This window comes from Entamoeba histolytica, genomic scaffold (genome assembly GCF_000208925.1).
Source record: "Entamoeba histolytica HM-1:IMSS scf_1104750518365 genomic scaffold, whole genome shotgun sequence".
Taxonomy (NCBI): domain Eukaryota; phylum Evosea; order Mastigamoebida; family Endamoebidae; genus Entamoeba; species Entamoeba histolytica.
Window position 1 is genome coordinate 190 of NW_001914918.1, and position 25,497 is coordinate 25,686.

Consider the following 25,497-nt stretch of genomic DNA (forward strand, 5'->3'; position numbering starts at 1 on the left):
TATTCTTGTTGTTATTTTATTTAGTTCATCTTTTATCATTTGTTATTTCTTGTTTATTCTTGTTTGTTGTATATTTTATTATTATTATTTATTTTATGTTGTGTTATTCTTATTTATCTTTCTTATTATGTTTTGTTTATTATTGTTTAAATATAAAATAAGAATAAATAAAGAATAAGAAATAATAACATAAATATGTTGATGTATTTTATCATTTCTTTATTTCTTTATTTCTATTTCTATTATTTCTATTATCTTATTCATTTGATTCATAATGAATTAATTCAATGAAATAATACAAATAATTTATTTATTTTTTTATTTTATTTCTCTTTCATTCTTATTTCTTTTCTTATTTATTAAAAACACTATCATTGGGTGTGAAAATTTCATTAAATGAAATAAAATAAATCAACATTGAATTATGTCAATTTTTAATTCACCATTTCATTCATTGACAGATGAAATGTTCATATTCTTCATTGATTTGTTTTTTATTCTTTTTTAGTTCATTTTCAATTAATCAAGATTGAATCATTTCATTTCAATTACGATGATTCGTTTTGGTGTGAAATAATTATTTGGATATTCTTTTCCACAAAGTGCATTTGATATTCCTTCATATGAAAATGAATGCTGATCACAAGATGATTTTGTTTTATCATTTTCTTTACAAACATGAATATCATCTAAAAATCCAAATTTAAACAACCAATCATGTGATTGATTATATAAACAAAATGCATATTCTGGATGTTCAATATCAAATTTCTTCATTCCTTCAATTCTTCCATTTGATACTAATGAAAATACAAATGATTTTGAATCACTTATCCAAGTACCAACTTTATCAATTTTAGAATTAACATATCCTCCAAATTTATTTCCATCTTCATCTTCAATAATAATTATTATATGTTCTTTATTCATTACTCTTTGATCAAATACTGATGTATTTCTATTCCAATCATCAATATCTGAATCAAATAGTATATTGTTTATTCTTTTTTCTGTCAATTCTTCTATTTGTTTAATATACACCTCTTCCATTTTAATTTGATTTGATATTTATAAGTTCAAAATAATGATGTTTAAATAGTTAATCCACGTTATTAACATCATCATGTCAATTATTATTTTTAGCATTATTCTATTTTTACAAACACTATTTTTATCATTTTTACAATAACAATAATTATATAATAATATTAATAATATAATAATAATAAAATTATAATATTATTATTTTCTATAATTAGCTTATTTTATTTTTAGTATTTTTTCATTTTTTGTTAAAAAAAAACAAAAAAAATTGAAGAGAAGAAAATTCAATTTTGTTTTATTTTTATTATTTCATCGTTTGTGATTTGAATTGTCATGTTTTATCAACATCACTTCTAACAAATTAAATTAATAAAGATAATAAATGATAAATAAAAAATAAGATAATAAAATAAGAATAAGAAATAAAAGAGAAAAGAAATGAAATAATTATTATAAATACATAATGAATAAAAGAAAAGAAAAGAAAATCAAATGATAAAATTATATTAAATAACATAATAAAAGAAATAATCAATATTTCAATTATTAAAATAATTAATATGATAAAATATCAATATTGATAATATTTTTGTTTATTGAAGATGAAATAATAAATAATTTAATCATATTTCATTCTTTTATTTTGATTATTTAACAATATTATCATCATTCATTCTAATTAATAATCCATGAATAAAAATATAATCATTGTCACTAAATAAAAAAATAAGTCATTGTTTAATGGAAATTAAAAATTAGAATAATAAATATATTTCAAAAGTCATGTAAAATTATCTATTCATTTTTATTTAATCATAACATTACAAAATTATTTTTATTTAATGATGTTTGTATTTCAAAGTAATAAACAAAAACAAACTATCATGTTAAATTATCGATAAATTTATTCATTTATTTTTAAATATTTTCTATTTCCTTTTATTTCAAAAATATATTTTTATGTAAAAATTAAATAAAAACAATAATAATGTTTATGTAACATTCGATAAAATATTTTGTTGTTTTTCATTTCAATAAAATATGTTGTAAAGAATATTTAAAAAAATGTAGAATTGTAGTTATTTATTTCAAATGAAAATGAAATGTTTTTTAACAATAAATAAATAACTTCAATTCTTCAAATTGATAAATAAATAATTGACATGTTTAATTATTATTTAAAATGACTATCAACTAACAACAATCAATGAATATTAAATAAATTAAATTACTTATCCTTTGAAATATAAGTGATTGAAAATTACATTTTGTAAATTCAAAATGAAGAAGAATGTTTTAAAAGAAAATAATACCGCAAAATCAGAAACTAAATAAATAAAATGAACATAATGAGAAAGTGATAAATGAGATATATTTATTATTATATCTGTGTTACAAGACACAGCAGAATGAAAAGAATATATACATGAATAAATAGTGTTAATTATACTAAATAAATTAAATTAAGGTTTAATAATTTTTAACCTAATGTTCAGGTGAGAATAATAGTGTTGATTATATTAAAAAAGAATAAAAGAATTTTAAATAATTAATATTGTTTTGAATTTTAACAATGTTTTCATAAAATAATAAAACAATGGATAAAATGATATAGAATGTTTTTTCCAATATTAGACATTTAGAGACATGTTTGTATCGTGTTGATCAAATGTTAATGTTATATCCATAAAGAAGTTCATGAAGAAAAGAAAAAACAAAAGTAGATAAATAATAACAAAAATTAATGGAAATTTTTAATGGAACAACTGGAAAATATTAAATTTCCAATGTAATTTAATGAATCAAAATGTTTATATTGTTATTATAATACAAAAAGATAAAATGGAATTGTAAGGATGATGATAATGATAATATTATTAACATTAATTAATATAGAAGAAGTGCAAAAAGAGATATTGATTATCATAGTATTACTGAAGAAAAAGAACAAAATATTAAACAAGAAAAACATACACAAATAAATAAAAATAAAGAAATTACAAATAAATAAAAGAATGAAATACATAGAAGAAATTAGTTATAATAATCGAGGAGTTGAAAGAACTAAAATTAAATAAATTATTCTTTCTAAAAAAATCAACAAGAAGAAGAAGAACAAGAAATGAAATAAAACAATGAAATAAATAGAAAACAAAATTACCAAAATATTTGTGTTTGTAAAAGAAGAGATTGAATTTATTGAACATGAAGAACTAGAAAATATTTTATCAGTACTATTCATCATAAAGAAGAAACAATTAAAAAGTTAATAAATAAGTATAACGTAAAACATCATTAGAAAGATGATATGATTCTATTTCTACTGTATATTTGATGAAATAATTAAACCCAGTAAATAAAATAAATGAATTTTTATTTAAATTTATTTTGAATAAATTAATATAAAATATGATAACTTATATTGTAAATAAACATTAATTTAAATAAAATGAATAATAAATGAAATAATTAATATATGAAATATGAAAGATAAATAATATTTTATTCAATGAAATATTATTTATTTATCATTCGTTTATTTCATTTTATTTAAACTATATTATTCTCATTATTATTCATTTCATTAATTTATTAATATTTAATATTTATTTATTTGAAAGTACAACAAATAATCATTCTTTCTTATTTATTTATTTGTTATTTCAACAACATCAAACAAAAATATGCATTACAGGAGACACCACAAAAAATATAGAAAAACAAATAACCAAAGAAGAAATTCATATCATCCAAGAAATATAAATGATAGAAGAATGAGTGAAAATAGGTATTATCTGTATAGACAGAAATACATGAATAATCACATTAATCATTACAATAATAATTATAACCATAACTATCACAACATAGTTGATACAAATCATTTCACCCATCACTTCATTCATAATCATCGTCATAAACACTTTAATAATAATAACAACTTCAATAGAAATAAACAATATTATCATAATAGAAATAAATATCATAGTACCACACAAAGAAGGTACAAACATTATCAAAATAAGAAATCAAAGAAAAGAAATGATTAAAATACAAAACCAAGAATATTGGAAAAGACTCTTTGAAGAAGAAATTAAAATACTTACACCACAAGAAATAGAAGAAATTAAAAATACCAAGATTAAAGAATATACATCATCAACAATATGGAGAAGATGGTATTTTCTTGCACGAGAAAAAACAAAACAATCAGAATGGAAGAAGAAATTATTAGTATGACTATGGAAGAAGACAATAATCAGTACAACCCAATTGAGATTAAAGACAATAGAATATACAATAACTATGTAATGAGTATTGAAAATGAAGAAGACGATGACCAAGATTCTACGAGAGAAAAAGAGGCTAGTAGAAGAGGAGAAGCTAGGCTTACTGATGAGAAGAAGAGGTTTACTAAAGGAGAGAAGAAGAGGCTGGTAGAAAAGGAAGAAGAAACCAATGAAAAGAAAAAAAGAGTAGAAGAAATAGAGGAAAAAATAATAGAGGATATGAAAGAGAAAGAAGAAATGAAAAAGAAAAAACTATTGAATTAAATAATAAAAATAAACCAAAAATAATTAATGAAAGAAAAAAACATATTAAATTTATTTATTTGGATGAATAAATGGAAATGTTTCATTATTTTGAGTAAGTAAAGAACTTTCAGAAGAGTCATCATCTTGAATATTCTGAAAATGAGGGAATGGATCATACGATTTACTCTTTGGAATATTCCAAAACAATACAATAAGACAAGTTAATGGAATTATTTCCCACAAAGTCATTAATACACATTCCATTAATTGAGCAAATAAAGTTACAACAACGAAATTATTTTCACAAATAGATGATGGAGTTTCTGCAGAACATAATAAAGAAAGAAGTGACCTTCCTTCAATAGAACTAATTAAATCATAAATAAAACGAGTAGAAATAGTTAAACAAATAATAATACCAGCAATTCCCATTTGAATTGGACTTGGATGAGATTGTTCAAGATCATGAGAATTAATAAAAAAGATTCTAACTGAAACATAATATAAACCAACTAATAAAATAAAATATGTAATACCACTAAATGCAAACGTAGAAATAATTAAATATTTTGTTTGTTCAAATACTAACATAATATCAATTATTGATAAAGAAAGAATATGAAAGAAATTTAATAAAAGAATTATAACAATAATATTTATTTTCCAATTACTCCATTTGTAGTGATGAATTAATGAAGCATAATAATATGTTACAAAAGATAAAATTGCAACCATTACAAAACTTGGTACACTAATATTAAATAAATAATATTAAATAAATTATTTAAATAAATAAAGTAAAAATACAAACTCTGATATCATCCATTGAATTGACATTTCTATTGAATTCTCTTTTTCAAAATCAGAAAAGAGGAATAAAAAGAATGCAATCATTAAATCAACAACTCTAAAGACACACCATGATAATGCAAATAAAATAATTAAATTTTGAAACCCACAAAATCTATGGCTAAAATATTAAGTTATTCGCTTTAATTATTTTGTTAAATAACAAACTGGTTTTTGACTATTCTAATACTTTGTATTATACATAAAATTGCAATAATAAAATATTCAAATGCTATAACTAATTTTTGAAGTGGAAAATCATAATAGTCATTAATATCATTTTTACTTTGTTCACTCATAACGTGTTATATTCCTTTCACAGAACAATTTTGAATTTGTAAAGAACGTAAAATCTTCTTCCTTAACCCTATAATTAAATATTAGTTTTTTTTATTATAATTTATAAAATTTGTTTTTATTATTCAAAGAGGAATTGAAAAAATAGAAAATTCAATCTCTAAATACTTTTCGTTTTCTTTAAAAAAAAATAAAAATAAAAATTATTAAAGAACTCAAAAAAGAAAAAAATTATTAAATTTCATAAAAATAAGAAAAATGGAAAATACAAATTCAACCAATGAATTACCATACCTTCTTCATGCTAAAAGAATGTTAGAAAAAGAAAAAGAAAATGTTTGATAAAATTTTATTAAAAAAAAATATATTTTAATTATTTTAGATTGAACGAAGAAATATTATTTATCAAAATATTTGTGAAGAAATGGATGCTTTTGATGCGTTAGGTGTTGGAATAGATTGCGATTATAAACAGTTTTGTGAGTCATTGAATCTTCGGTATTATTTTTTTTAATAAAAAAAAAAACAAATAAAAATTAAATAAAAAAAATTTAATGAGCAAATTTCTTTTTAAGTTCTTCAAGCTCTTCTGGAGTATATTCATCTTGTTCATTCAAATATTCTCTCATTTCAGCTGGTAACTTTCCAACTAAATGTTTTGCAATGCAACGAGCACATGACTCAATGAGCATTGGAATTTGCATAAAAATAGCACCACGAAAAACTTGAAAAAGAACATCTTTTTCTAATTCCTCACAGAATTGAACATCCCATGGTTGAATCGATGAAATTCTACATCTATCTTCTGGTTTTTCATTATACATATGTGGATGTTCATTATGGTAATTCATCCATCTAATAATTTGTTCCATAATTTCTTTAGAGACGTTAGTAATTGGAATTGGCTCATCTGCTGATGATCTTTCTTTCATGAGACTTTGGACAAGGACAGACTGATTAGCACAAGCCTCAGTTACAGTGAAGGTAGTTTTATCACATGACTCAATAATAACGTTTTGAGCAGCCATTTAACTTATATATAATTTGTAGTTTTTATTCATCTTTAAATATAGTTTATTGAGGTTTAATTAATAATGTCATTGTAAATTTAAATGGAATTAAAAAGAAATAATAACCTTTATTAAATAAGAAGGAAAAAGTATTAAATAAGAACTAATAAAATAACAAGATCTCTCAAAAGTCTGTTATTTATTTAAACGTATTTATTTTATTAAGAATTTTTTTAATGCAGAACATAATAAAAATATTGAAATGAACAATGAATAATAACAAACTGTGTTGTAAAGAAAAACAAAAATGATGTAGAAATTTAAGGCAACACAAGAAAATGAATATTGAATGAATGCCAATAACATAAAAATTAGTTAATTAAGTATTAATAGATTTTTCATATATTCTTCCTAATTTAGGAGAGATTAATCACATCCCTGAGTTGTTTAAAAAAGAGTTATCTTTTTGTTTAACCTATCATTTAAGTTTTTGTAGGAGTATGAATAAAGCAATTCTATGTTTTATTTCTTCTTATTAAAATATTTTCAAACTTCTTTCTGCTTATTAGGAAGATAAATTAATATATTAAAAAACTCGTTATTGAAAGTTAAAATTTAAAAGCTTCAAAATGAAAGAATGTTAACTTAAGTATTACGTATTTTTGTTATATATAAGTAATGTGGTAGTGTAAATTTTCTATGACTCATTAATTTAAACAAAAGTATAGTTGAAATGTAATAGTATTTTCTGTGTTAGTGTTATTCAAAAAATTAAATCTTACTCATATAAGAATTAAAACCAATGACAAATTAATTAATAAACTCTACTCTTTTACAACTATAAAAAATATTTGCTTATTCAAGATTCAAGTTTAAAACTTAACTTTTAAAAACTAATCATTTCTTTTTTAATTAATATTGATAAAATCTTAATGGGTTTGTTGGTGAAGCAGCAATAGCTTTCATTCCAATATAAACTGCCCCAATTAAAATACCATTTAATGCCATATTTGTTAATATATTTGCTATATCAACCAATGAAATTTCTGTTACACCTAAAGATATTAATGTGTCAATAATAACCTGAAGGTGAAGTTTTGTTGTTTTCTTTGTTGTAAAGATAATTTCTAAAAGATTACGATAAACAATTAAGCGTAGTGTTTCAACTAATTCTAATATTCCAATTTGAACAAATTCTAAATCGTATTTATTAATAACTTTCTCATACAAACTAACATCACCTCTATTGACTGCATTTGATAAATCAATTAATATCTTATTTCCATACTTTTTCATTTCTTCCATTGGAAGATACATTCCACAACGTAATTTCAATGGAACAAGATACATTAAAATTTGTTTCTTAAATTTATCATTGGCAACAAGATATGCCTTTTCTAAAGCTTCTGCTGCCCCTTTGTAATTTCCTATTTTAACTGAAAGTAGTCCATAATAATATCCAAATATTCCACGGTCTCTTTCATTAATAAATAAATTATAATCTATTTTATTGAAATAAGATGATACACAGTCAATAACTTCTTTGTAATTACGTGCATGATAGAAAATACCTACAATATACCCAATAACAAGAATAATTCGTTCTTTCATTATTGAAATTGTTCTAAAGAGTGTTAGAAATAAATATTAAAATAACACCTAAATAACGTACCAAACTGAATTACTGTTTTTGTTATATCATCTATTAGATAAAAATCTTTTTGGCTATATGCTTGTCGTGTTTGTTTTACAAGTAATTTAATAATATTTCTAATATCAGAAATAACATTTTTATCGTTAATGTCTTGATTTAAACAAATTTTTAAGTCATCTAAAAGTTGTTGTGCCATGATGAGACTTTATTGGATTTAAGTTTAAGTTTTTTTTTAAGTTCTTTTTCATTATTTATTCAACAATAAAACTATTTTCAAAAGAAATATTCCATACCAATTTAAACAAAAAATTAGATATGACATTTGGTTAATTATGATAGAATAAAAAGTATTTGTTTTTGCTGAAGCATTAACTTTCTAAAAGTGAATTAAAAAATCAATAAATACTTTTAATTTCCACCTGTTTTTAATCTTTATAATTATTCTAATAAGAAACAAAAAAGGATGAATTGCAAATAGTTATATAATACTGTTTATTAAGAAATTCTAAAAAGACACTTTTAAGACTGAAACTATTTATCAATTATAAGGGTTTACATAATATCCTTTTAAGGTGAATGTAATATAATATCCATAAACTTTCTTTTTATTCCAGTGTATTTTTATATATTACTTTACTTCTCTTATAAATAAAATAGGTTATTTCATTAGTACTTTAACATTGTTATTATTAGACAAACAAATCATTCAATTTAATTATCTTATTTTATTAATAACCTTGTTCATCATAAAATTGTTCTTCCCATTGTTCTTCCTCTCTTTTTAATTCTGGAAAATCATTAATTGTCATTCCCCATGAATAATCATAGTAATTAACTCTTCTCCATATTGGATATGTTCTTTTTCTTCCTTTAATATTTTGATATCGTAATACTCTTCTTCCACTTTGGTATTGATCAACAAAAGTTTCTTCAGTTTTACCTTGTACAACAATTATTTTTTCATTTCTTTTATCATTTTCTATATCAAAGAACTCTTCTCCTGGCTCAGAACTTGCTTTAATAATATTTAACAATTGTTGGTATTTTGGCTGATTTTCTTCTGTAATTATTTTAACCTTTTTTTCTTTACGCCCTTTTTGTGTGTGTTTTTCTTTCTGAGTTTGTGAAGGATTATATGGTGAAAATGTTGACTTTAATTTACTTGTAGAAGTATCTTCTTGTGTTTTAAATTTCTTTTCACTTTCTGCCTTTGAACTTTTTCTTCCTTTTTTTTCTTTAGGTTCACTTATCTCTTGAGTAGTAGTTTTTTTCCATTTATCAATAGGTTTTTCTTCCCACTCTGGTGTACTTTTAACTGGCTGACTTCCTACAATATCAGAAATGCCTGATAACCCATTGTTATTTTCATTACCTTCTTTTAATTTTATCTCATCTTTTACAGGTTTTTCTTTATCAATCTCATTTGTCATTTTTTCTTTGATCTTCTTCTCTTTCTTTCCTAACACTTCATTTTTAATTTCTTTCATTGCCTTACTAATAGTTTTCTTTTCTTCTGGTTCATCTTTCTTAAGTAGACTCTTTCTCATTTGTTTTGTACCACTTAGTCCTTTCTTTGTTTTATTTTCATTATCTTTCATTAACTCTTTTTCTCTTTCAAGAATTCCTTTCTTTTTTCCTTTCTCTTTATTGTCTTCTTTTAATTTTGGTTTTTTTTCTTTTTCTTTATCAATTTCTTTAGAAAGTTCCTTAACAATTTCTTCTTGTTCATCTTCAGGTAATGGCATAGCAACAAGATCTTCTGCACCAGCTACATCATCAATTTGAGAAGAGAGAAGATTGTCTAATTGATTTAAACTTTTTCTCATTGCCTCTTTGTCTACAATCTCTTCCATTTTTTTTTCCCCACTTTGGTTTGTAGAATTTTTTAATAATTGACTTGAATTAAGTGAACCAAGACTTGGGACTTTTTGGCTCATTTGTAGTGTAATTTTATTTTTTGTTTCTTGTTCAATTTCTTCTTTCTTTACACTAATTGCACTCACCTTTTTATCTAAAATATTAATAGTATCTTTTATTTCTTGAATAATTTTCTTTCGTTCTTGATTTTTTGATTCTTTTTCTTTCACTCTTTTTTCTCTAATTGTTTCTCCATCTTTTATATCTTTACCTTCTTGCCCTAATACTTCACTAGTTTCTTCCATTTTAACTACCTTTTTTGGTTCTTCTTTTTTCTTTCCTTTTGTTAAAGCAGCGAGACTTTCAACTACTTCAAGACTTGCTGCTGAACTCTCTTCATATTTGACTGGAACAGCTTCATCTTTTTCAATAATTTTTTTTGGTTCTTCATTTTGTTTAAGTTCATCTGAACTCGTGTATTGTGTATCTCGTTTTTGACTTCCACTTTTTATTTCACTAGTTTCATTTGCATTCTTTTTTTGACTTTTTAATCTTTGACTCATCCAACTTACTTTTTGACTCATAATTTCTTTCTTATTTGTTTCTGGACTTTTTTTTGTTTCTTCTTCAATAATACTTTCGAGATGTGACTTGTCATCTTCTTTAATTAATGAAGAAATATATGATAATTCTCTTTCATCATATTCTTCTTGTGCAAGATTTTTCTTTGTTTTTGAATTGTTTAATTCACTAACACGAGTAAATCGCTGTTTTTTTTCTAAACCTCTTGATTTTATTCCAATAGTAAATTCTGGAGTTGATTTAATATTTTGTGATGAAAATGGAGTTGATGAAATTTCGTTTCTTGCAATGTCTACAACTTCCATTTCTTCAGAACCTTTATTATCGACTAACGGTGCTGAAGATGTTGTTTTCCCTTTTTTTTCTGTTGAAGCAATATCCATTTGTTTTTGGTCTTCATCATTATGAATAACCGTTGGTATTTCACTTATAGAATCTAATTTTTCATTCTCATCAATTAATTGAATATCTTTTTTAAGAATAGAATCTCTTACTATAATTTGAGGTTGTTTTAATGGTACTGGTTCATCAGAAGAAGTATGTTGTGAGTTTTGTGAATTACTTAAACTTTTAGGATTTAAAGGTTTAGTAAAGTCTGAGTGTTTTCTTTCTTTTAGTTTTGCTACATCAGTCGGTTCATATTGTTTTAATTTATCAGCTTTTCTAGAAGATAAATAACCTTAGGTTAACAGGTTTGATAACAATCAATCTCATTTGAAAAACCTACGTACTAACAACAAACTCGTCTGTCATATAAAGAGTTGGTGCTGATAAAAAATTCTTCTTTTGTGATGAAGATGAATCAGTTGATATTTTATTAACTTCAATTTTTTCTAATGTCTTAATTTGAATTGGAGGAGCAACAGCTTCGATAGTATCAAAAGTTGTAGTGTCACTTTCTTGACTCATTTCTTATTTTTAATTCTTTTTGGTATTTTTTTAGTTCTTTTTACTATTTGTTATTAACCTTTTTATTATAATATTCTTTTTTTTTGTTATTGTTTTTCTCTTTTCAGAAATAATTATGAAACAATCTTAGATTCTTACTATTTAAAAAAAAAAAACAAAAATTAACCATAAGAAAAACATTTTTGAGCTCTAATTTTAAAGAAAGCTCAAACATAAATATCAGTTAAGAGTTTATTGATGAGATAGATTCTTTGAGATATTGGAAGATATTTAATAAGCTTTCAATGATATACACATTAATTAATTTGTTTTCATTAAGACATCGGAGGTCAAAGATTTTTTGTTGATTAATTTCCATAGAATCAGAGAGATGAATAGATATATTTTTAGAATTGAGTAGATTAGATTGAAAATTGATTATTTTTTCAATAATAGTTAATAATAACAAAATTTTATTAGGTTCATAAGGATTTTTGCAATTACATAAGTGAATGAAAATCCATTGAATTCTTATAAAAAGCAATAATTCTTTAGTAGATTCTATATTTATTATCCATTCAGTATCTATTTTTGCAATAAGTGAAAATATGAGATTTTTTGTAGAGTCAATAATATAAGGGAATTTTATTAATGGAGATGAAAGAATAGAATAAGGGTCTTTAAATCCTTTATAAGACTCATTAAATAATTGGACCCAAATACGATGATAATCTTCTTGATAAATCATTGGAATATATCTATTAAAATAAGGGATTTGATTAAATACAGTTGGTGAGAGTTTAATAATTGGTAAAGAAGCATTCATATTAAACACAACACTTCCATTTTGAAACCAACAATAGTTATTTAATGAAGGATTAAGTTGTTGTAATATTGAAACATCTTGTTCATTAACAATATTATATCTAACATAAGAAATATCAATATAAATCATTACAATACAAGTAAGATATTTAATTGTAGGATCATTTAAAGGTTCATAATTATTTTCATTAATCATATTAAATATTAACATCATTTCATAATCCAAACCAAATAATTGATGAATATTTTGTTTTTGAATTAAATCCATATCTTGAATAAAGTTATATTGTGAATATACTAATTGAAGAAAGAATGTGTCAAGAGACTTACCAAATAAAGGGTCAAATGAATAAATTAAAAGATATTGTATTGGAAGAAATATTTTTTGTTTTTTTTGTTTTAAGAAGAATTGATCCCAATTTTTTATAGATTTTAACATAGATAAATAAGAATGAAGAATTCCTTGTGCAAAAATTAAAGAAGTTTTTGATAATTTTTTCTTTTCTGAATCTAATAATGTAGTTTTTTGAAAATAAGAATCAGTGAATAGCCATCTAATATCGATATGCATAGGTGTTTGTTCTTCAAAATCATTAATATCATTATTATTAAGATTAATTAATCTTCTTTGAGTAAAATCTCCTAAAGAATAATGTTGTAATTTAAAATATCCACTTAGTAATTTATATGTTATTGATTTTGATGATTTTTGAATGAATAACATTCTAATTATTAATGAGTATAATCGAAATAAAATAATTCCTCCATCAAATTCAAGTGTATCTGTTTGAAGATGTTTCTTTAAAACAAGATCAACATACGTTTTTATTATTCTATAATGTTTTATATATATTCTAAAAAGATTTAAATAACATGTTAATGACTTAAATATATAACGTAGAACTTCAAATAATTTTAGTCTTAATTGAATTATATATGAAAATGGATTCATTGTATTAAAATTAATTGAATAACTACAAGAATATAATAACTCTACAAATGTTCCAAATATTTCACTATTATTCATAATAACTTCACATAAAAAATACATATTTGAATATTCAAAACATTCTTCTAATGCTTTATAAACATTTGTAATAGAATTAAAAATAATACTATAATATTGGGTTATTGATTCTTTTGAATTTAGTAAAACTGTTATTTGGTTTCTTCTTAATTTAAATATTTCTAATACACCTTTTACAACAATTGTATTTATTTGAAATGAATTTAATGAATCTTCATATCCTATTACTCCTTTTCTTATTTTAGTAAGTAATTCATATTTTATTCCTGGTGGAAGTAATGATATTATAATTGAATTTGTAAATGAATTTAAAATTACTGGTCCTAATTCAATTAAAAACTGATAAAGTAAATGTTCAGTTTCTTCTTCATTTTTTATTATCATTTCACAATATTTATCACAAAAGAATGAAATAACATTAGTTCCACTTGAAAAATATGAAAAAAACCGTTGAAGTAAACCATTTTTAAACATAATTGGAGTTGTTGTTACAAATATAGTAATTGACTCATTAATAATAGGAATTTCCATTAAAGAATTAATATATTCTAATAAAGGGTAACATTCATTCATATTATTTTCAATAAGACAATCCATTATTTCTATTATAAAATTATTAATTTTGTATTCCATTTCTTCTGTTATTTTAATACCAAAATTATTATCAATTCCATGCATACAACAATATCCTTTATTTGATTGTGTTGGTAATTCTTTTATTTCTTTTGAATATTTTGATGGAAGTAAATCTTTAAGTTTTTGTTTTCTTTCTTTAAATTCATTTTTATTTCTCTTTTCTTCTTCACCTATTTTTTCTTTAAAAGCTTTAAATGATTCTAACTTTTCTTTAGCATTTTCTTTACTAAAAAGTATTTGAATTCCTTCTTTCTTTTGTTGACTTCTATGTAATGTTTTTAATTTTTGTTCATCTTTTTCAATTCTTTGTTCTAATGTATTAAACCCACTTCCTTTTTTCTTTTTCTTATTTTCTGTTGAAATAATTTGACTTTTATTGATTTCTACTGAATCTTCTCCTACAAGTAAAATCGTAGAATCTTTTTCTATTTTCGTTGATTTGTTAGTAATAGACTCATCATGCGTTGGAAGAATAAGAACTGGAGATGATCCAGTTAATAATGTTGGTGTTTCAGATACTTTTAATTTATGTTCTATCCCACACTGACAAATCATATTAATATTTCCTTTTCCTTTAGTATGGTTATAGTGATTGTCCATACCCATACGTTCATTACATGATTCACAAATAAATAATATCTTTTCAGTACATGAACAAATATAATAACTATCCGTAAGAAAACGACAACAGTGTGGTGCTGGTAAATTTTGCAAATAACTTTTTTTTAATTTTTCATTTGTAAATATAAAATGGTCAAATTGGGTTGTAATATTAATTGGTTTAAGTGTTTCTTTAACCATTTCTTTAACCATCAATTGTTCTTCATCATTAAGGATTTTTCCTTTACTTTTTTTTAATGCTATTTGATATAATTCATCCATCTCCCACTTTTTTGACAAAATTATTTAAGTTCATTTTTTTTGCATAAATATTTTTTATTGTTTTTTATAACATAATTTTTTTTAAATGAATTTGTTTATTTTTGGTTTCAATACTAAAAATAAATCTATCTCTAATAATATTATTATATTAAATAGTTTAATTTGTTTTTAAAAATAGATAATAACAAAAATTTTACTCAATTGTATATTACGTCATCACTCTATACTTCTATTTTAAATGCTAACATTTCAACATGAATAAACAAGATGATATCTTCATTATTAATGAGATTTAGCTTAGTTGTTTGAACAAAAAAATATGTTAATATAACAAAAAAAACTGGCAATTATCATAATTTTTGTTTACAAAATCATATTTTGTTTAAGTAGTAAATAATATTCATTTAATCAACTTGGTATTAATAGTTTTTCTTTAATATTATTCTTATTTAATTCAAATATACTACGTATTCTTTTGATTTTTTAGTAATTATCATTGTCTTTGTTTATACCTCTTTTTATTCTTGTTTGATTTTTATTGTAATTTTATAGAATTTTATCTTACGTTATTTTCTTATTTTATGACGAATGAACATTTCATTATCATTATATTGTTATAACTAATTTTCTTTTAGTATTAGCCATACCAAATATTTTATTTTCTTTGGATAATATTCATTATATATTCCTAATTTCATCTTAATAAATATCATTTCTTATATTACAAAAAATAATATTCCATCATAACACCTCATTATATTCTTTGTAATATTAACTAATAGATTTTCTATACAAAAACAACATTATAACTGGACAATAGCTGATGATTCAATATTTGAATTTGTATTAATGTTTGTTTAATGTTTCTCATATTCAATCTTTATTATTCATAATTTTAATATAAAGAAAGATAAAAGAAAATGATAGAAGAATAGTTAAACAAAACCTAGTTAACCATAAGAAGTCTATTATTAAATAAATGAGAAATAGATTTACATGTCATGAACAAATGGACTATTCATTGATGGTGGAACAAAAGGAATATTTATTGTACCATTTATTGGATTTAATGAAGTTAATGGTGACATACTATTTATTTGTGTAACAGGATTCAATGAATCAAGAGAAGTGAGTTGTTGATATTCATGAACTGAAGGAATAGATTGAATTGAAGGAACAGCTAAATTATCTTGTTCTTGAATATCTTTATTAAGACATCTTCTTTCTTTAGACTTATTTTGCTTAGCAATTTCCAAATACTTTTCTTTTTCAGAATCAGGAAGTTCTTTCCACATATTAGATAATGTAGTCATTCCTTTTCCTCTACTACCTTTTTCTCTAACATTTTCTTTATGATCTTTACAAAATAATAAAAAAGGATTACACTCAGCACGATTTCTTTCAAATGAACATTTTTGAATCTTTTTTTTCTTTTGAGCAATAAACTCACCTCCTAACATTACTATTTGAACAGCTGCTGCTTTTCTAAATAATTCTAATGTTCCATCATCAATTTTATCTTTCCATAATAATTCTGCTTTTTCATTAGCTTCTTCATATTGAATATCTTTACTCCTCATTAACTCTTTTGATTTCCAATATATAAAAAGTGCTTGTGCCATTTCTTCAACATCCTCATTAATTTCTTTTTTCTTTTTCAATTTTTTATCTTCTTTATTTCTATAATATATTTCTTGTTCAATACCAAATTGGTAAGGTTCTATCTCAGAGTTGAAACTCATTGATTAACTTTCATACAGTTACTTTCAACCCTTTTCCTTTCTTTTCTTCTCTTATTCCTTTTTCTGATATTTGATTTACTATTATAAATAGTTAAAAACTTATATTTTTATTATTTTCTTTTTGGTAGGTATTTTACCCTTCCTTTTTTCCCTTTTTGTAATTAAAAATCCCATCAACGACGTTTTTTAATTTCATTAGTTTTAGTTCATTAAGACTTAATTAAATTCATCTTTTAAGTACTGGTGTAAAGAGAATTTAATAATGTTTAAAATAAATTAAGATTTGATCAAAGAGTATAAATTTAATTCTAATTTGATATAATAAATACATACTATTGACTTCCAACCCCTCTTTATAATTCTCTTTAAATTCCAAAACTATTTCTTGATTTTTGAAAGTGTATTTAGTTTAAAATATTATAATTCCAATTTCATTTAAAACTTAATTTTTTTAAACAGAATTTAATTTCTTTTCAAATTTGATAGTCTTTCATTTAATAGTCTGTTTTTTTAATCCAAATAATAACGCCTTTAAGTTCTGTTAGAATGTTGTATTAAACATTGAGAGAATTTAACAGAGTCATAAGAAAAAATAATGAAATTGAAATTGTAAATTCTAAAAAGAAAGCCAAGTGATGGTTTTATTATAAGAATTGTTTTTCAAAGAAAATAAGAAAAAATACCACTAAAAATTAATTTTTCAATGAGCATGGGAAGTACCACATTCAGGCCTAAAGATCGCCATAAAACTAAGAAAAATGGAATGTTTGAATTATTTAAAGGACAAAAGCCTGAGTCAAGAAGTGTTCCACCCCAATTGTCTGAAAGGACATTGACAACAACTGACATAGAATCAACACGGTCACATGAACCATTACTATTTCTCAGAAAGAGTGAATCTCATAAACCTCAATTCAGGTTAAAGACACATACATTTGATGGGGTTCCATTAGTATTAGAAAATTCATTTCGATTTATTGAGAAGGTAACACGGGAAACAAAAGCAGTAAAACCATATTCTCAAATGACTGAAATAGAATTAAATGAATTTATTAATAAATTTGGAGAAGAGAAATTGACAAAATATGTAAAAGAAAAACAATTAGGAAAAGACATTAAGAGAATTTCATTAGAGAAACTTATTAAATTAGGGATTAATGAGAAAAAAGCTATTACTATCCAAAATGATATTATTAATTATGAAAACAAATCAAAAATTGGTAAACATATTTTACTTATGAAAGTTAATTCAGATAAAGCTTTGAGAAAAATGTTTGAATTAATGAAGGGTTATGAAGTAAATGAAATAAAACAATTTAATGAAATGCCTAAAGATGAAGCACATTTAATTGCTTTTATGGCAATTAGAACATTTTTTGCAAAAAAACGACCTATTTTAATAAATGAAAAGAAAGCACATGAATTATTTGAAGCATATAATCAACTTAAAAATGATGAAATTCAATTAATGAATGAAGTTAGAAAATTTATAGGAAGTCTTGAACAAAATGGAGTTATTCTTCTTCGTACATTAAAATTTATTCATAGAATGATTTCTGATGATAAGAGTTGTTATTATTATTGTAAAGAATTATTTCTTCATACCATGTTTTCTTTTTTCTATGAAGGTGATTCTAGTAAAATTCCTAAATTTTATTTTCTTGTTGATTTAATAGATAAGTTAATACCAGTTTGTTATTTATACTCTTTTATTAAAAATATTTATTAAACAAGACCATTTATTCTTTAGAAAAAAACTCAAAGTAAATTGGAAAGAGTTTTTGAATCAGATAGTCTTTATGGTGGAGAAGTAATTTTATATATTGAACAACCTAGTAAAATTCCATTATATATGATACTTAATCAAGAACAATTAAATAAAGAATGTTTAAATACTTGGGTTGGAGGAAAACTTTATTTAACAAATTATCGATTAATATGGAGAACATCAAATGAATCATTAGGTTCAATGGCACAATGTTATTATTTTAACCAAGTTCCATTGAAAATGATTTTTGAAGCTAGTGCTGTATCAGGAAATGGTAGTAATTCATCTCAATGTCCTCATTGCATTAAAATTATTTCAAGAGATAATAGAATATTACTCTTTTCAATGGAAAATGAACAACGAGTAATCTCATTTAAAGAACGATTAATTTATATAGCAAATAAAGTAAGAAATCAAACAATGAAAATAGATGATTATGAACAGTTTTATTTCAAAAATATTTTTGAAAATATTTGGGAGAAAACTGCAACAAGATTTGGAGTAGATATTAAATCACCAAATTCATTATTTTGTGTTCAAAATAATTTAAAAGATAGAAATAGATGTAGTTTTGAAGGAATTACTTTTAGACATTATCAATTAATTGATGAAACACATTTAGAAATGGATGAATTTAAACGTTCACCTATATTAATACATAGAGATAAGTCAGGGTCTTATCTTTTTAAATTACAATATATTTTTTGTAAAGATCATACTACTTCACAATTAAAATATCCAGATGAACTTAAACAAATATTTACTACGATATGTACAACTGAAATTGTTTTTGTTAATTCAACTTATAATACAAATCCTTCACTATTAAAAACATGTGATACTCTTCAAGATTCTTTTCATAATAAAGTTGTTAAATTAATGAATGACGTTAATGAAAAAACTATAGGAGAACTCAATGGATATATTAATTATTTACTTGAATATCAAGAAATTATTTTATCTGTTACTATGAATATTATTAACAAATTAACTCATGGAGAATCTATTATTCTTCTTCCAAATACAAAAAATGCATCAGAAATAGGAATTTATACTTCATTGATTGAATTATTAACAGATAAATATTACAGATCATTTGAAGGATTCTTAGAATTAATTTTTAAAGAATTTGTACAGTACGGATATTTTAAAACTATTTGTCAATATAATCTATACCCAGTTCATTTTCTTGTATTCTTAAAAATGGTTCATTCATTCATTTATTATTATCCTTATCAATTTGGATTCAATTCAACACTCATTCATTTCCTTTATCAGCACTGTAATTCTGGACGATTTTCTGCATTTGAAGGAAGTTCGACTCAAGGGGTTTTTGTATATTTATATTCAAATAAAGAATTTTTTGTAAATAATTCATTCGTTAATGAAGAGTGTGACTTTTATCACAAATATTGTAACAAAGAATTACCATTAGTACATTGTCCATATTTCTTCTTTAGATGGATGAATTACACGTATAAACAAACTGACTTATTTAATACCTCTGCTGCTGTTAACTTTGACCTTCATGAACGAGGAACTTTAACAGAAATACCAAGTTATATTAAAGATGTATCTAAGGCTGAAGTAATTAATCTTAGTAATAACCCATTAATGATTATTCCAGAATGTCTTCAAGTATATACCACATTACAAAAATTAATATTATCAAATTGTAAGTTAAATTGTATTCCTAAACATTTCTTTGATTCATTGACTCAATTAACATATTTAGATATTTCAAATAATAGTGGAACCAAATCTATATTCTTTACTCCTTTATTAAGTAGTTTAACTAACTTAAAATATCTTGATTTATCATCTCAAGTTTTCTTTGAACCAAATGCATTAGATAAATTTACATTTCCTATAAATTTAAAAACATTATTATTAACTAATTGTATTAATAAATTACCACATTCATTGACTAAAATTAAAGAATTAGAAACACTTGATATTTCAAGAAATAGTTGTATTAATATTTCTATACTCCCTCAACTTACAAGTCTTAAGAATTTCATATTAGAATCATGTGAACAAAAAACATTACCTACTCAAATTAGTTTTCTAACTTATTTAACTAAATTAGATGTAGCTGATAATGAAATTAAAGAATTACCTTATTGGCTTTATGAAATGACTCAATTGAAAGACCTCAATTTAAGTACCAATTTATTGAAATATATTTCTATAAAACAAACTCAATTAACGTCATTAACTCATTTTGATATAAATAATAATTCAATTAAATCATTACCTGTTGTTCATCCATTATTAAATGGAGTTATTAATTGTTTTATGCCTCCTGTTATTAGTAAGATTCATGTATTATCATCATCATTTGGAATTGAAACTATGAAAATGGTAACTGATGAATGGATTTCTATGACAAATAATAGTACAAATAGTATTATATTTCTTCATTCAACTGATGAAATTTGTGGAAATTCTTCTCTTAATAAAAAAGATTATTTTACTTTTATATATCATGATGACTCGTCACCAATATCATTTAATTTTTCACGGAATGATTGTTATTTAATAGTATTTACATCAAAAGAAATTGAAACTATTTATTATTGGAAGTATTATCTTAATTTGGTATTACCACAACAAATGTCTGTATTTGTTTTATTACTTGCTGATATTAAATCATCAGAAAAAGATTTTATTGAATCAACAGTCAAAGATACTTTTAAACAATGTGACTTTCTTCATCTTGCAAAAGGAAAAGAGAATAGTAGAATAATGGCAGAAAAGTTTATTGAATGGATAAAAAAATTTAAACATAGATGGGAAAATGAAGAATATGAACTTCTTGAAATTGACCAAGAATTATTAAATTGTGAAATTAATCCACCAATTGTTAATAGAGCTCAATTAGAAAAAATTATTGAAACTTTTGGAATCAACAAAGAAAAACATACGCGATTTATTGATGAGTTAGATCAAAGTGGAACAATTATATCAAGTGTTTCAGTATTAAATATTATTAAAAATAATGCACCAGACTTACTTAAAGTTTTACCTTGTTTTGACTCTATGGAAGAAGTATTTATTCTAAAAACTAATTTATTTGAGAGGATATATGATATAATGTATAAAAATTCAACAAAAGGAATTGGAATGATGAGTGATATATATCCTAAATTACAATGGTGTGGAAATATGAATATTACATTATTCTCTTTTATATTATTCAAAATGGAACTTCATAATATGTTATGTGTTTACTTTGACGAATGGTTTAAAAAGTTTCATTTAACTAATAATTATGAAGGATTTAAACAAGAAGGAGGAATAGAAACTTTAAAAGAATTATTAAACAAACCAATGGAATCTCAACATAAATTAGTTTTAATGACTAAAGAAAGCATCACAAATACACAAAGAATTAATAATAAAATATCTGAACAAAATCAACAATGGATTGAATTAAGAGGTGATTCTATTCCTGAACCAAAAGATTGTATTCCTTTTGTTCCTTTCAGTTTACACAGTACATTATCTATAGCAAATTCAAAAGTCATAGAACGTATTTGGCCTAAACAATTAGAAAAAGGATATAATGAGTATGCATGGTCATTTAGAAATAATTATGTTCCTCCAATTATATATGACCATATTTTGGTATTAATTTTAGTTAGTAATTCAAAAATTATTAATATGTTCCAACAATATGTATTTGTTGAATTTGAAGACCATGACCAAATTTATTATCTTATGATTAAATTAGAATACTCTCGGTTAATTATTAAAATCAGAACTATTGCTAATAGTGTTACACGGTCATTGTATTGTATTAGTTTTATTGGAGAGTTAAATAAAAAGATTAAAGAAATATTATCATTTTATTCAAAAGAATTAGCAACAAATGAATGTGTTTTATGTCCAGTTTGTATAGAAGAAGGTATTCCAGATGTAGGAGAGATGCTTGTTGAAAATTTAAGAATTGCAATAAGAAACAGTAATGATACTATTAATTGTCAACCAAGCATATCAAGAGGGAGTTACAGACAACATATTGTTTCAGTGAATAATATATCAATTGGTATTCAATTAGAAGTATTAAAATCAGATTTTTCTAATTTAATGATAGAAGGAAGTAAAGTAAAAATTAAACGACATTTATTAGATGATACTGATTATATATTGTATGAAGCATCGTATAATAATGAACAAGTATGTATGAAAACTTTTTCATATGAAGGAAAAAATGAAAAAGGAGGAAGTACTAGATATTTAGGTAATGTGTTTTCTACAATGATGAGAGAAGCAAATGTTGCAAAAACCGTTAACCATCCTAATTTTTTAGCATTAAAAGGAATTGTTTTAACACCATTAGCATTATTAGTTGATTATTGTGAACAAAATCTCAGTCTATATCTTCATTCAAATAGTACTGTTGATTGGAAAACAAACTTAGATTTTATCATTCAAATTTGTACAGGAATGAAAAAATTACATTCTATCAAAATGGTTCATCGGAACCTGAGAACAAGTGCCATAATGATAAAAATTAATCCAATCACTAAAGAACGATATGCTGTAATTGCTGATTTTGGTAAAACAACACCAAATTATATTGGTAATAAAATCGAATTCACTAAAGATAAACGAGAAGAGGATATTAGTAAAATCGCTTATATTGCTCCTGAAGTACTTCAAGACCAAGAGTTTAAATCTGAAGCTGACGTATATTCATTTGGTATCATTCTATGGGAAATAGCACATAGGTTATATCCTTATGAAAAAAATAAACAATCTCCACCATTATTTTATCAAATTTGTAATGGAATTCGTCCTCTTCCTAATGTCAAAACCCCTTATTCACAATTTAATAAATTAGTTTTCAAATGTTGGCACCAACAACCAACAAATAGACCTTCCTTTGCTTCTTTATGTATTGATTTCCAGAAAATAAGAAGTGAAGCATTTAAACTTGATAAAAAGAAATGAAATTGTATTTTGTTATTCAAATATTCTATTTTTTTTTTGTTATATTAAACAATCGAATATGAGAATTTAAAACATACGTTTATTAAATTATAGTTTAAGCAAATGTTTAAAAGTTAAAACTGTTTTTTCATTACGAACTTAAAATTAAGATTGAAGAAATGAGTAGAAGATTAACTGAAGAACGATTCGCCACTGCTTGTGCTAATGCAACAAGTAAGATCAATGCACTTGTTACTGGAAAAAAACAATGTCTAATCAAATCAAAAAAAGTGATTGTAATAATGCTTGAAGAACATCGAAATATTGATGCAAAAAAAGAAGCAAAGGATATGATTTATAATCAGTATTTAGTTGATATTTATGAGGTATTAGTTAAAATGATAAATACTTTAGTTCAGCATGCAGCAACATTACCAAGATGTGGATTAGTACCACGATCTCTTGATGTTGAAATTCGAAGTATTGTGTTTTTTTCTGAACGACTTGAAGATATTAAAGAACTTACTGATATAAAAAAAATGTTTGTTGGTCAATTTGGAACTACGTTAATTGCAGAGACAACAGAAGATACTATTGATCAGCGTTTATATAAGAAATATCGAAATATGAACAACATCTCTGAAAAAATTGTTAATAACCTTCTTGATGCTTTGAAACCTAAAGAAGTTCAACCTGAAAACCAAAAAGGTTTTGGTGTTCCAACAACTGACCCTGTTTCTTGTCAACAACACCAATTTATTCAATCTCAACAACAAAATATAAATAATAATTATTCTCGGTTTGCTTCTATGAATCAAGACAATAATAGATTTCCTACTTTTGAACAACAAGAAATTCAACAAAATCAATTTCCATCTATGGGAAATGATAATAAATTACCTTCATTTGAACCTACTCAACCACAACAGAATCAATTTTCAAGTATGTGTAATGACAATAAATTCCCTTCATTTGAACCTACTCAACCACAGCAGAATCAATTCCCAACCTTCAATACTCCAACGGTTTCACAACAAAATACATTCCCATCATTTGATCAACCAATTCAACAAAATACCAATAAATTTCCTTCTTTTAATCAAACCCAGGAACAATCACAACAATTTCAATCAATTGGAACTTTTGCACCAATTCCTAATTCAAACCCAGTTTGTGGGAGTGATGATGTTGATGATTTATTATCACGTATGAATGCATTGAAAGATTAAAAATGAAGTAATTACAAAAACTATTCAATTAATTCATTTGAAATTATTTTTTTTCTAATTTAACATCAAGAAATGGTTTGTGTTGTTCTACCATAAGTTTCTTAGCAGTATTAATCATTCCTAATGGAGTATCTTGGAATGACATTCTTAATTTTAGAATGTCTTGTGCCCTTAACTTATTTGTTCTTTTGATTTTATTTTTGCTTGGATTTTTTCCATGAAATCTGTGACACATCATTCTGTACTGTTCTAATGGTTTGATGGTTCGTCCTAAATCATCCACTCTATCAAGATCAATTTCATCATCTTCTTTTATTCCATCATCTACACCTCCATGTGTTTTAAGAAAGTCAATGCATTTACATACACCAAATCCTAAATTAACTTCTTCTGTTAGTATCACTGTTTGAGGGATTTTTTCTTCTGTATTTTCATTAAAATTCATCTTTTTCTATTAAATTGTTTTTTTTTAGTGTTTTCATTAACAGTTTTTATAATTTCTCTTTTTCTTCTGTATAAAATAAATAAACAATTTCAAAGAATGAACTTTTAAGTAGTTATTAGATAAATACCCGATTCTATGAGGCAAAATGGAACGATTTTATTCAAACAATTGAAAACCTTGGATTGGATCAACATAATATGAATTATGATGTACTTTCATTTTTTGATGAAGACAAAAAAGTAAAAATAATGACAGCAACATTAAACTCATTAAAATCAGCAAATGACT

General features: G+C 23.5%; 9 protein-coding genes across 9 annotated transcripts, besides 4 other annotated features; 2 read left to right on the plus strand and 7 right to left on the minus strand.

The window, feature by feature from the left end:
* Window positions 1-3,728: 3,728 nt before the first annotated feature.
* Window positions 3,729-4,549: a repeat region.
* Window positions 4,435-4,633: a repeat region.
* Window positions 4,634-4,649: 16 nt separating this feature from the next.
* EHI_134950 (uncharacterized protein) lies at window positions 4,650-5,728 on the minus strand (the record flags this gene model as incomplete). Its single annotated transcript, XM_646579.1, has 3 exons — window positions 4,650-5,331; window positions 5,392-5,550; window positions 5,598-5,728. The coding sequence occupies 3 exons, from the start codon at window positions 5,726-5,728 to the stop codon at window positions 4,650-4,652; spliced, it is 972 nt and encodes a 323-aa protein (XP_651671.1).
* Window positions 5,729-6,277: 549 nt separating this feature from the next.
* Window positions 6,278-6,754, minus strand: EHI_134960 (S-phase kinase-associated protein 1A, putative; the record flags this gene model as incomplete). The annotated part of the gene is made up of 1 exon (XM_646578.1): window positions 6,278-6,754. The coding sequence occupies one exon, from the start codon at window positions 6,752-6,754 to the stop codon at window positions 6,278-6,280; it is 477 nt and encodes a 158-aa protein (XP_651670.1).
* Window positions 6,755-7,100: 346 nt separating this feature from the next.
* Window positions 7,101-7,303: a repeat region.
* Window positions 7,304-7,648: 345 nt separating this feature from the next.
* On the minus strand, window positions 7,649-8,586 carry EHI_134970 (uncharacterized protein; the record flags this gene model as incomplete). The annotated part of the gene is made up of 2 exons (XM_646577.2): window positions 7,649-8,360; window positions 8,414-8,586. The coding sequence occupies 2 exons, from the start codon at window positions 8,584-8,586 to the stop codon at window positions 7,649-7,651; spliced, it is 885 nt and encodes a 294-aa protein (XP_651669.2).
* Window positions 8,587-9,118: 532 nt separating this feature from the next.
* Window positions 9,119-11,738, minus strand: EHI_134980 (uncharacterized protein; the record flags this gene model as incomplete). The annotated part of the gene is made up of 2 exons (XM_646576.1): window positions 9,119-11,492; window positions 11,572-11,738. 2 exons carry the CDS (start codon window positions 11,736-11,738, stop codon window positions 9,119-9,121), a joined length of 2,541 nt encoding a protein of 846 aa, XP_651668.1.
* Window positions 11,739-11,961: 223 nt separating this feature from the next.
* Window positions 11,962-15,087, minus strand: EHI_134990 (uncharacterized protein; the record flags this gene model as incomplete). Its single annotated transcript, XM_646575.1, has 1 exon — window positions 11,962-15,087. One exon carries the CDS (start codon window positions 15,085-15,087, stop codon window positions 11,962-11,964), a length of 3,126 nt encoding a protein of 1,041 aa, XP_651667.1.
* Window positions 15,088-15,586: 499 nt separating this feature from the next.
* Window positions 15,587-15,954: a repeat region.
* A 125-nt stretch (window positions 15,955-16,079) lies between these two features.
* EHI_135000 (uncharacterized protein) lies at window positions 16,080-16,829 on the minus strand (the record flags this gene model as incomplete). Its single annotated transcript, XM_646574.1, has 1 exon — window positions 16,080-16,829. One exon carries the CDS (start codon window positions 16,827-16,829, stop codon window positions 16,080-16,082), a length of 750 nt encoding a protein of 249 aa, XP_651666.1.
* A 703-nt stretch (window positions 16,830-17,532) lies between these two features.
* On the plus strand, window positions 17,533-23,556 carry EHI_135010 (protein kinase domain containing protein; the record flags this gene model as incomplete). The annotated part of the gene is made up of 2 exons (XM_646573.1): window positions 17,533-18,519; window positions 18,580-23,556. 2 exons carry the CDS (start codon window positions 17,533-17,535, stop codon window positions 23,554-23,556), a joined length of 5,964 nt encoding a protein of 1,987 aa, XP_651665.1.
* A 158-nt stretch (window positions 23,557-23,714) lies between these two features.
* Window positions 23,715-24,764, plus strand: EHI_135020 (uncharacterized protein; the record flags this gene model as incomplete). The annotated part of the gene is made up of 1 exon (XM_646572.1): window positions 23,715-24,764. The coding sequence occupies one exon, from the start codon at window positions 23,715-23,717 to the stop codon at window positions 24,762-24,764; it is 1,050 nt and encodes a 349-aa protein (XP_651664.1).
* A 43-nt stretch (window positions 24,765-24,807) lies between these two features.
* EHI_135030 (uncharacterized protein) lies at window positions 24,808-25,209 on the minus strand (the record flags this gene model as incomplete). The annotated part of the gene is made up of 1 exon (XM_646571.1): window positions 24,808-25,209. The coding sequence occupies one exon, from the start codon at window positions 25,207-25,209 to the stop codon at window positions 24,808-24,810; it is 402 nt and encodes a 133-aa protein (XP_651663.1).
* Between the last annotated feature and the right edge of the window lie 288 nt (window positions 25,210-25,497).